Below are 11960 nucleotides of genomic sequence, written 5' to 3'. Positions count from 1 at the left end.
CTAGGAATCTTTGCTCTGCCTCCCTCGCCCTGGCCCTGCACATTCGCCGAAGCTACAGAGAAGGCCGATCCTTCTCCCACCATGCTGCCAAGTCCTGGAACGTCTTCCCCTCCACCTCAGAACATCACTCTCGCTGGCGGACTTCAGGGAAAGACTCTAGACCTGGCTTTTCGATTAAGCCCGGCAACCCAGGGCTTGGAGACCCTCACAGGCGATAAGCTGCGCTTTATATGTACAGATTGATATAAAGAGGAACAGCACGACACACAGTTTAAAAGAAAACTTTATTACTTTTGACATAAAAGTGCATTTCAGATAAAAATTTCGGATTTTTTACATTTGCCACAATACCTGCTTGAAGGTGGGTTCATAACACACATGTAAGGTAATGTGCGCCTATCTTAAGGAGTACCAGGCGCTCAGCAGCACCTCACACTCACTCCACCTTCAGACTCACAAACATTGCATCTTCTGCTCCTTCCTAGTGTTTTCCTGCAATGCCTGCTTTATTTACAGTGAGCAGGCACTGATCAACAACTAAATCAAAAACAACAGATTTCAGCACAAATCACAAAATGGAGCCGACAGTGCAGCAACTACGTACATCACCATTTCTTTCCTGCTAATACATTTGTCAGGATTTAGGTTATTCTTATTTAATTGGGAATAATGCAGCAGTTCTAGTGGACAGAAGACAAACATGGCCCTAGGAAGGAAGGGCTCAGCACGCAGAAGACATATGTACAGCCTGGTGTGATGGCTGCGTAGGATGAGTGTGCATGCCTGCTTGTGGTTAGAAGCGGGAGAACAATTGTAGGATCCAAAGAGGGGATGGCACAACAAGGAGACCTGTAGAATAAACACCTGGCACAAAGATGCAGAAGAGAAGCTGACAGCCATGGCTCGCTCGTGGCACTTGAAAAAGACAGGGGGCTATGCACACAAACCTGCATGTCACCCAGGAAGCCTTTGCTTGCTGTATGCTACATAGGGCTTGCAAGTCAAGAATGCAGACTCCACGATGGGGGACCCCTGAAAGCTTCTTCGCAGCAGAAGACCCTTGAAACCTCCATCCGAGTCTGCGCTGGTCGTCCACAGTGCCATTCAGCATGATTTCCTTAAGTCCTTCAACCAGCATCATGAGAGCCTACCTCTGGGCAGTGTTAAATGCCTCAGCTGATGAGCCATTTACCAAACTATGAAAAGAGAAGGTCCTTTGTAAAGCAGAGCTTTCTACACTTGACAGGTGCTAGAACACCTACAAGGGGGTGTGAGCATAGTGACAGCTGAGAATCCAAAGAAAGCTCTGGGAGCTCTCTATGAAATGAGGGCTCTCTTGGGGGCAACAACGGATTAGAGAGGCTGGCAAAGCAGCAATGCCATTTTGGCCAGGCTACTGATCTACACAGGGTGGATTTAAGAGCCAGGAGGACAGGTCAAGCGGCTTCGATGCCCGAACCAATGAGACATATACAGAATTGCGAAGACCATCACTTTACTGCAAGGACTCCACAAAGGCATTAAACTCCTCCATTTTCTTCTCATGCATGGCCAACTTCTCCGGTAGCGAGTCCTATGAACAGGAGACAGTAACATTTATATTACATTTTCAGTTTTGGAGTTATGTTAAGTCAAGTAGCAGAAACGGTACTCTGCAACCAACAGAGAACACACTAAGAATACAAGCACGTTGTAACCTGTGCAGTACAGAAAAGAAAAAACATATTTATCTGTAACAGTTCTGCAACACTGGTATCTTTCATAGATTCACATGCTTGAATTATTTACGGATGTCAGGGTGGCAACACTTGGCAATTCAATTTTCAATTAGCAGTATTTGACACTGAAAACAAATGAAAAAACGTTAATAGATTCCAACTAGCCCTTTTACCTCTGTATATGACCTGAAGTCTAGTCAATCAGGTTAACGAGGTCAGAGTTCAAACCCTGCTCAGAGGCTCAAATTGCCAGAATTTTCGTAGCATTTTATCAAGTGTGCATCAGCCTCATTAACATGGAGGAGAGAAGGTACCAACGCTACAGAAGGATTGTGTTACTTGCCTTGTACACATATGTTTGTGTCACGTAGTGCTGTAGATTCATTAGTCTGTCCCTGGCCCAGTGCATCATGGGAACAGAGCAGACCAAACTACCAAGCCAATTCTTCACCGGAAAGGAGACAAGCTTCCGGGGACCGGTTTCTGGGAGTCCCTTGCTCATTGCACCATCAGGATTCAAGCAAGCCGGGCCGACGACGGCTGAAATGCCAGAAACCGGTCCCCGAAAGCTTGTTTCCTTCCCAGTATAAGAATTGGCTTGGTAGTTTGGTTTGCCCTGTTCCCATCATGCACTGGGACAGGAACAGACTAATTTGCATGTAGCCAGGTTCTGAGCTGGGATGGTGCAGTGAGCTAAAAAACGGTGATGGATCAAGCCCTGATCTTTGGACTGGGTAAGAGTGGTCTGCTTAATTCAGACACTCTGTTCATCACCACCCCTTTTCTGAATCATTTTGTCCACCATAAGCGTGGAAGGGTATACTCAGATGTGAGTCCCTTGTTTATTGCACCATCAGGATTCAAGCAAGCCGGGCCGACGATGGCTGAAATGCCAGAAACCGGTCCCCGGAAGCTTGTTTCCTTCCCAGTATAAGAATTGGCTTGGTAGTTTGGTTTGCCCTGTTCCCATCATGCACTGGGACAGGAACAGACTAATTTGCATGTAGCCAGGTTCTGAGCTGGGATGGTGCAGTGAGCTAAAAAACGGTGATGGATCAAGCCCTGATCTTTGGACTGGGTAAGAGTGGTCTGCTTAATTCAGACACTCTGTTCATCACCACCCCCTTTTCTGAATCATTTTGTCCACCATAAGCGTGGAAGGGTATACTCAGATGTGAGTCCCTTGCTCATTGCACCATCAGGATTCAAGCAAGCCGGGCCGACGACGGCTGAAATGCCAGAAACCGGTCCCCGGAAGCTTGTTTCCTTCCCAGAATAAGAATTGGCTAGGTAGTTTGGTTTGCCGTGTTCCCCTCATGCACTGGGACAGGAACAGACTAATTTGCTTGTAGCCAGGTTCTGAGCTGGGATGGTGCAGTGAGCTAAAAAACGGCGCTGGATCAAGCCCTGATCTTTGGACTGGGTAAGAGTGGTCTGCTTAATTCAGACACTCTGTTCATCACCACCCCCTTTTCTGAATCGGTAAACATAAAGTTGGCGCGTTAGACTGGAAAGTGTGGCAACCATGTAAAAAGTGATATTCAAACAGACGGAGTAAAAGAAGGCACATCTGCAGCAACCAAGGGCTTCCTGGCAGGTGGGAGCACGACTGCAAGAACAGATGCTTACAAACATATGTTTGTAGCATGTGTGGCTGAAGATGCTCATGGTCTGCACAGACTGTAAAGCAGTCCTCCTCTAAGTGGTGGTTAGCTGGAGGATGTTGTAGACGACGGAAATAGACTTCTTAGGACAGGCCGGCCAACTCTTGCTTGTCAGGATGCTGAGACATCCACAGAGTAGTGTTTGATGACAGCGTGTGGGGCGAACCATGTAGCTGCCGTACAAATTCTAGCTATGTATACGTTTCCAAGCAAAGCCACAGTGGTTGCTTTTTTTCATGTTTAATGAGGCCTGGACGGGGCAGGTAAGGAAAATGCTACTTACCAGTATGCATCTGTTCTTAGCATGTAGAGCTGCAGAGTTCTACACTTTGCATTAGATCGCCACCTGGTGTTGGGCTCGGATGACTGCATGTTGTTGTTGTCTTGGAAGAAGTCTTTGTAGTCTCGAGATAGGGGACTCCTCCCTTGGACGATGGTGCCCATGGGCATCGGCTCCATCCTTAGATTGTTTTTCGCCATGATGGGAAATGATGGACTCAGAAGTAAGAAAGAGAAAAAGGATGTCCATGTGTGCATATCTAAATAAGATAAAAACTGGTACAGATATAGGTCCCGGGCAGGCGGGAGGGCGTGTAGAACTCTGCAGCTACATGCCAAGAACAGATGCATACTGGTAAGTAGCATTTTCCGTTCGAGGCATATGAGCTGCAGTTTCTACACTTTGCATTGATTGTGCAGCAGTGTCTCTCCTAGCGGTGGTACCTGTATCAGTTGCAGTTGTTTGAACGAATATGCTACTTACCAGTATGCATCTGTTCTTGGCATGTAGGGCTGCTGACATTCATATCTGTGCATAGATCGCCGCCTAGTGTTAGGTCCGGATGATCGCACATTGTTGTCCTGTAAGAGTCTTCGAAGTATCACAAGATAGGTGGCTCCTCCCCTGGACTACAGTGCGCACGGGCATCGACTCCATCCTCAGATTGTTTTTAGCCATTGTGGCCAAGACGGAGTGAAACTTGGTGAATGATGACCATGCTAGAAGTATGTGTGAATGCCGCAGCTGCCACAGGCGCCGGGGAGGAGGGCAGGCGATATGAATCTCAGCAGCCCTACATGCCAAGAACAGATGCATACTGGTAAGTAGCATATTCGGTTCGAGGCATGTGGGCTGCTGAATTCATATCTGTGCATAGAATACATAGCAGTCCCTCCATTAACGGCGGCCGCCCGTGCCAGCTGCAGCAGTTTGGAAAAGTGTTTTTAGAACAGCCTGCCCTACAGCTGCCTGCTGTTTGGAGTGCACATCAACACAGTAATGTTTTGTAAATGTGTGTGTGGTAGACCATGTGGCTGCTCTACATATGTCTTCCAAAGGAATATTTCCAAGGAAAGCCATGGAGGCCCCCAACTTTCGAGTGGAGTGGGCCCGTGGTGGAATAGTGAGAGTGCGCTTGGCTTTCAGATAGCAGATCTGAATACATTTAACGATCCACCTGGCTATACCAGCCTTGGAAATGGGGTTACCTTTGTGTTGTGGCGCAAAGGCAACAAAGAGTTGTTTAGTCTTTCTAAAATCTTTGGTCCTATCAATGTAATACATTAGGGCCCTTTTGACGTCAAGTGTGTGGAGCATTCTCTCCGCCAGTGACTCTGGATTTTGGAAGAACACAGGTAGTTCTATAGTTTGGTTGATATGGAACTGAGACACTACCTTAGGAAGGAATTTAGGGTTAGTGCGAAGCACCACCCTGTTAGAATGAATTATAATAAATGGCTCTTGGATAGTTAGTGCCTGGAGTGCACTAACTCGTCGTAGCAACGTAATTGCTATAAGGAAAGCCACTTTCCATGTCAAGAATTGAAGCTCGCAGGAATGCAGTGGTTCAAAAGGGGGACCCATCAGCCTGGTGAGGACCACATTGAGGTTCCACTCCTGAGCTGGTGGCGTCCGCGGAGGAATGACTCGTTTGATTCCTTCCAGAAAGGCTTTGATGGCCGGCACCCTGAAAAGTGAGAGGTGCTGTCTGTTTTGGAGGTAAGCAGCCATTGCGGATAAGTGTATGCGAATGGAAGAGTAGGCCAGATTACATTTGTACAAATGTAAGAGATAACAAATGATGTTCTGAATAGATGCATCCAGCGGGTTAATGTTGTGGCCTGCACAATAAATGACAAACCGCTTCCACTTAGCCGCATAGCATGCTCTGGTGGTGGGCTTCCTTGCCTCCCGGATGATGTCCATACAGTCAGGAGGTAAGTTGAGGTAGCCAAACTCTAAGACCTCAGGAGCCAGATCGCCAGGTTGAGCTGTTGCGGATCTGGATGCTGAATGTCGCCATGGCTCTGCGTCAAAAGCCTGGGTGTGAGGCGCAGCCTTTGATGCGGTACCACGGACAGTTCCAGAAACGTGGTGTACCATGGTTGGCGAGCCCACGTTGGAGCAACCAGGATGAGAGTCATTGAGTGCTGCTTCAGCTTGCGTGCCACCAGTGGTATTAGAGGTGCTGGGGGAAAAGCGTACGCAAATTTGCCTGACCAGTTCATCCATATCGCATTGCCTTGCGACTGTGGGTGTGGAAATCTGGCGGCAAAGCTTCGGCATTTTGCGTTCTCCTTTGTGGCGAACAGGTCTATCTCTGGATGACCCCACATTTGGAAGTACGGGTGGAGTACCGATGGATGTATCTCCCACTCGTGCATTTGGCTGCTGTACTTGCTGAGCAGGTCCGCCATCTGATTGTCTTTGCCTGGGAGGTGTTCTGCCATGAGGAAGATGTTTCTCTGAATGGCCCACTTCCACATGCTCTGAGCCAGATGAGACAGCTGTGGAGAGTGTGCTCCTCCCTGCTTCTGAATGTAGTACATGGCCGTCATGTTGTCCGTCCGGATCAACACGACCTTGCTGCACAGATGTACTTTGAAGGCTTTTAGTGCCATGAAGATTGCCATCAGTTCCAGAACATTGATGTGCATCTTCCTTTGCTGTGGTGTCCATATTCCCTGCACAGTGTAATGGAGTACATGGGCTCCCCATCTCTGGAGAGAAGCGTCCGTCGTCAGGATGATCTGTGGCACAGGCTCTTGGAACGGTTGTCCCTTACAAAGGTTTTGTGGATTCCACCAATGCAGAGTTGTATGCCCGACCGCTCACCAACACTAGGTCTTTCAACTGTCCGTGAGCCTGAGTCCACTGACGTGCTAAGCACTCGTGAAGCGGACGCATATGTAGTCTCGCGTGCGGGACTATGGAGATGCAGGAGGCCATCATGCCGATCAACTGCATGGACACTCGCGCTAGAAGCGAGTGTCGAGGTCTGAATCTTTGTATCAGCGATTGAATGCTGTTGACCCTCACTGAATTTGGCTGTGCTGTGGCTGCCAGAGTGTTTATCGTCGCACCCAGATACTGCCGTATGTGGGCCGGTTGCGGGTGGGACTTTGGGTAATTCAGCGAGAATCCCAGATCGTGAAGAAGGTGAATGGTGTGGGACATGTGGGTGGCACACTGCTGGGCCGACTTTGCCTGGATGAGCCAGTCGTCCAGATAAGGGTAGACGTGAATGTTTTGTCTCCTTAGGTGCGCCGCCACCGTCACCAGGCACTTTGTAAACACCCTGGGTGCCGTGGTGACCCCGAAACCAAAACCTTGAACTGGTAATGTTGGTTTTGGGTGGTGAACCGGAGGTATTTTTTGTGTGACGGGTGCAGCGAAATGTGAAAATACGCATCCTTTAGATCTAAAGTTGCGAGAAAATCCCCCTGATTGAGCAACGGTAGGACTTGCTGCAGGGTCAGCATGTGAAAGTGCTCCGATAGAATGTACTGATTGAGGGGTCTGAGGTCCAGTATGGGTCTGAGGGACCCGTCCTTTTTTGGTATCAAGAAGTACAGTGAGTAAACTCCTGTGCCTCGTTCTTCCACAGGCACGAGCTCGATTGCCCCTTTTTGCAGCATGACGATGACCTCCTGCTGCAATAAGTGCAAGTGCTCGTTGGACATAGGACTGTGTCTTGGGGGCATGTTGGGTGGAGTGGATGTTAACTCCAGACAATAACCGTACTGTATGAGCTGTGTGACCTACCTGTCTGTGGTGATGGATTTCCAGACTGGCAGGAACTGTTGAAGTCTCCCCCCGACCGGTGTTGCGTGGTCGGGGGGCAGTGACAAGGCGTCACTGTTTGTTGGTGGCAGAGGATCTGGAGTTGTTGTTTCCACGACCCCTGCCTTTGGCGCTGTTTCCACGATATCCACCTAGACTTTGTTTGGTGTATGTGGACTGCGTGTTGCCTTTATAGTACTGCGTGGTTTGGGAGAGCTGGCCTCTGGAAACACCTCTGGTGCTTGAGCAACGAAAAGAACCACCCCTGAATTGCTGGGACTGCAGAGCCCCCATGGACAGTTTCAGTGTCCTTCTTTATCTTTTCCAAGGTGGTGTCCACCTCTGGGCCAAACAGATGATCAGGGTTTACTGTCTGAGTAAGAATGGTGGTCTGTATCTCTGGCTTAAATCCTGAGATTCTAAGCCAGGCATGTCGTCTCAGCATGACACTAGTGTTGACAGCTCTGGCCGCGGTGTCAGCCGCGTCCAGTGCACATTTAATAGAAACATTGGATATTAGCTTCCCCTCTTGGATGATTATCTCAGCTGCCTCTTTGTATTCGTCTGGCAGGTGCTGTAACAGGGTCTCCAGTGTGTCGTAATATGCCCTGTCATACCTCGCTAGAAGTGCTTGTGTATTTGAAATGCGCCAGATATTGGCAGCTTGAGCTGCCACCCTTTTCCCTGATGCCTCAAACACCTTTGATTCTTTATCTGGGGGAGGAGCATCACCCGTTGTTTGAGAATTAGCCCTCTTCCGGGCATTTGAAACAACAAGAGAGTCCAAAGGTAACTGCCCCTTGATGTAAGTAGGGTCAGTAGGCGCTGGTTTATACTTCTTCTGAATCCTAGGGTTTATCACTCTGGCTCTGGTAGGCTCTTTAAAGATCTCCCCAGCATGTTTTAAGAAACCCTTCAACATAGGCAGAGTCTTGACAGTTCTCTCCGAGACGGAAAAGGTGTCAAAAAGAAAGTCCACTTCAATGGGGTCAGCATGGAGCTGGACGTCATGATTTTTAGCCGCCCGTTCAATGAGGGCATTAAACGCCGCTGAATCCTCAGTAGGGGACGTTTTTACAGCATAGAGTCGAGTGTCTGGGGCAGAGTGAGGATCACCTGGGTCAGCACCAGCTGCCCAGGGTTCATTGGTATGTTTAGGGTCTGTGTAGACAGGATAGCTGTCCCCTTTTGAGCTGGAAGTTTACACCAATTTGGGAAGCCTAGGTCTAACTGATCTGAGCCTATTCCCAAGTTATGGCGGAGGACAGCTACAGTTTCATTTTGCAAGCTCAGAACATACTCTACCATCACATTGACACTGTGATGTAGTGCTGCTGTTATTCCTTCAACAATAGTTTAGATTTTATTTCTCGTTGCTTTGAAATGTAGTAACATATAGTCAGTTCTTTTATTTTGATGTCTGTCTGTTCTATCAGAGGCAGGAAGGCTTTATGGCACGTCTGCCCACCTTTAATGTAGGAGGTTTATATATAGTTTTTGTAATTGTTTGGCCTTGAATTTCCACCAAATCATAGCATGCTTCATCATTTCTGTAACTAGTTACTGATTTCTACTGCTTGTCCGTTTCCTTTGGAGGGTCTCATTCTCAGATGAAACTGTGGTATGAAAGGAATGCTTGAGTATAGTATTCCTAGAAGTTTACATTTTCTCAACAAGTTCAAGTTCAAGTTCGGGCATTTATATAGCGCACTACTCACCCAGAGGGTCTCAAGGCGCTTGGGAAGGGGTTCATTATTTGTCGAATAGCCAGGTTTTAAGTTCTTTTCTGAAGGAGGTGTGGTTTTGAGTAAGGCGGAGGCAAGTGGGGAGTGAGTTCCAGGTCTTGGCCGCCAAGAAGGAGAAGGATCTCCCTTCCATGGTGGATTTTCGGATGTGCGGGACTGCGGCGAGGGCTGGATTGGAAGATCTTAGTTGGCGGGTGGGTTTGTAGAAGGACAGTCGAGTGTTGAGGCATTCGGGACCTAGATTGTAGAGGGCCTTGTGTGCGTGGGTGAGAAGACGGAATGTAATTCTTTTGTTGACGGGGAGCCAGTGGAGGTCTTTTAGGTGTCTGGTGATGTGATCTTGGCGAGGGATGTCCAATACGAGTCTCGCTGATGCGTTTTGGATGCGTTGGAGTTTTTTCTGTAATTTTGCTGTGATTGCGGCGTATAGTGTGTTACCATAATCCAGTCGACTCGTGACCAGTGCGTGGGTGACAGTCTTTCTTGTATCGAGGGGGATCCAGCGGAAGATCTTTTTGAGAATGCGAAGTACATTGAAGCAGGAGGATGAGACTGCGTTGACTTGTCTGGACATCGAAATAGAGAGGAGTCTAGGATGAAGCCAAGGTTACGTGCATGGTCATTGGGTGTGGGTGCTGTGCCCAGAGCGGAAGGCCACCAAGAGTCGTCCCAGGCAGAGGGTGAAGATCCTAGGATGAGCACCTCCGTTTTGTCTGAGTTGAGTTTTAGGCGGCTATGTCTCATCCATTCGGCTACTTCTTTCATGCCTTCGTGAAGATTGGTTTTGACGGTGTTGGGGTCTTTGGTGAGGGAAAGGATTAATTGGCCACTCTGGCTTAAATCCTGAGATTCTAAGCCAGGCATGTCGTCTCAGCATGACACTAGTGTTGACAGCTCTGGCCGCGGTGTCAGCCGCGTCCAGTGCACATTTAATAGAAGCATTGGATATTAGCTTCCCCTCTTGGATGATTATCTCAGCTGCCTCTTTGTATTCGTCTGGCAGGTGCTGTAACAGGGTCTCCAGTGTGTCGTAATATGCCCTGTCATACCTCGCTAGAAGTGCTTGTGTATTTGAAATGCGCCAGATATTGGCAGCTTGAGCTGCCACCCTTTTCCCTGATGCCTCAAACACCTTTGATTCTTTATCTGGGGGAGGAGCATCACCCGTTGTTTGAGAATTAGCCCTCTTCCGGGCATTTGAAACAACAAGAGAGTCCAAAGGTAACTGCCCCTTGATGTAAGTAGGGTCAGTAGGCGCTGGTTTATACTTCTTCTGAATCCTAGGGTTTATCACTCTGGCTCTGGTAGGCTCTTTAAAGATCTCCCCAGCATGTTTTAAGAAACCCTTCAACATAGGCAGAGTCTTGACAGTTCTCTCCGAGACGGAAAAGGTGTCAAAAAGAAAGTCCACTTCAATGGGGTCAGCATGGAGCTGGACGTCATGATTTTTAGCCGCCCGTTCAATGAGGGCATTAAACGCCGCTGAATCCTCAGTAGGGGACGTTTTTACAGCATAGAGTCGAGTGTCTGGGGCAGAGTGAGGATCACCTGGGTCAGCACCAGCTGCCCAGGGTTCATTGGTATGTTTAGGGTCTGTGTAGACAGGATAGCTGTCCCCTTTTGAGCTGGAAGTTTACACCAATTTGGGAAGCCTAGGTCTAACTGATCTGAGCCTATTCCCAAGTTATGGCGGAGGACAGCTACAGTTTCATTTTGCAAGCTCAGAACATACTCTACCATCACATTGACACTGTGATGTAGTGCTGCTGTTATTCCTTCAACAATAGTTTAGATTTTATTTCTCGTTGCTTTGAAATGTAGTAACATATAGTCAGTTCTTTTATTTTGATGTCTGTCTGTTCTATCAGAGGCAGGAAGGCTTTATGGCACGTCTGCCCACCTTTAATGTAGGAGGTTTATATATAGTTTTTGTAATTGTTTGGCCTTGAATTTCCACCAAATCATAGCATGCTTCATCATTTCTGTAACTAGTTACTGATTTCTACTGCTTGTCCGTTTCCTTTGGAGGGTCTCATTCTCAGATGAAACTGTGGTATGAAAGGAATGCTTGAGTATAGTATTCCTAGAAGTTTACATTTTCTCAACAAGTTCAAGTTCAAGTTCGGGCATTTATATAGCGCACTACTCACCCAGAGGGTCACCCAGAGGGTCTCAAGGCGCTCGGGAAGGGATTCATTATTTGTCGAATAGCCAGGTTTTAAGTTCTTTTCTGAAGGAGGTGTGGTTTTGAGTAAGGCGGAGGCAAGTGGGGAGTGAGTTCCAGGTCTTGGCCGCCAAGAAGGAGAAGGATCTCCCTTCCATGGTGGATTTTCGGATGTGCGGGACTGCGGCGAGGGCTGGATTGGAAGATCTTAGTTGGCGGGTGGGTTTGTAGAAGGACAGTCGAGTGTTGAGGCATTCGGGACCTAGATTGTAGAGGGCCTTGTGTGCGTGGGTGAGAAGACGGAATGTAATTCTTTTGTTGACGGGGAGCCAGTGGAGGTCTTTTAGGTGTCTGGTGATGTGATCTTGGCGAGGGATGTCCAATACGAGTCTCGCTGATGCGTTTTGGATGCGTTGGAGTTTTTTCTGTAATTTTGCTGTGATTGCGGCGTATAGTGTGTTACCATAATCCAGTCGACTCGTGACCAGTGCGTGGGTGACAGTCTTTCTTGTATCGAGGGGGATCCAGCGGAAGATCTTTTTGAGAATGCGAAGTACATTGAAGCAGGAGGATGAGACTGCGTTGACTTGTCTGGACATCGAAATA

The 11960-nt window shown here is 48.1% G+C and overlaps 1 protein-coding gene across 9 annotated transcripts in view; it reads right to left on the bottom strand.

The window, feature by feature from the left end:
* Positions 1–265: 265 nt before the first annotated feature.
* ATG13 (autophagy related 13) overlaps positions 266–11960 on the bottom strand; it is a 391361-nt gene continuing 379666 nt past the window's right edge. For all 9 annotated transcript variants that reach the window (XM_086959657.1, XM_086959658.1, XM_086959659.1 and 6 more), the window contains one exon: positions 266–1573. In XM_086959657.1, the coding sequence (XP_086815783.1) occupies positions 1496–1573 (78 nt within the window). In that variant the 3' untranslated portion in view covers positions 266–1495. The remainder of the gene's footprint in view (positions 1574–11960) is intronic.

This window comes from Lissotriton vulgaris, chromosome 2_2, assembly GCF_964263255.1.
Source record: "Lissotriton vulgaris chromosome 2_2, aLisVul1.2, whole genome shotgun sequence".
NCBI classification, from domain to species: Eukaryota; Metazoa; Chordata; class Amphibia; order Caudata; family Salamandridae; genus Lissotriton; species Lissotriton vulgaris.
Note: the sequence above shows the minus strand (reverse complement) of the source record. Positions and strands in the feature narration are given on the sequence as shown.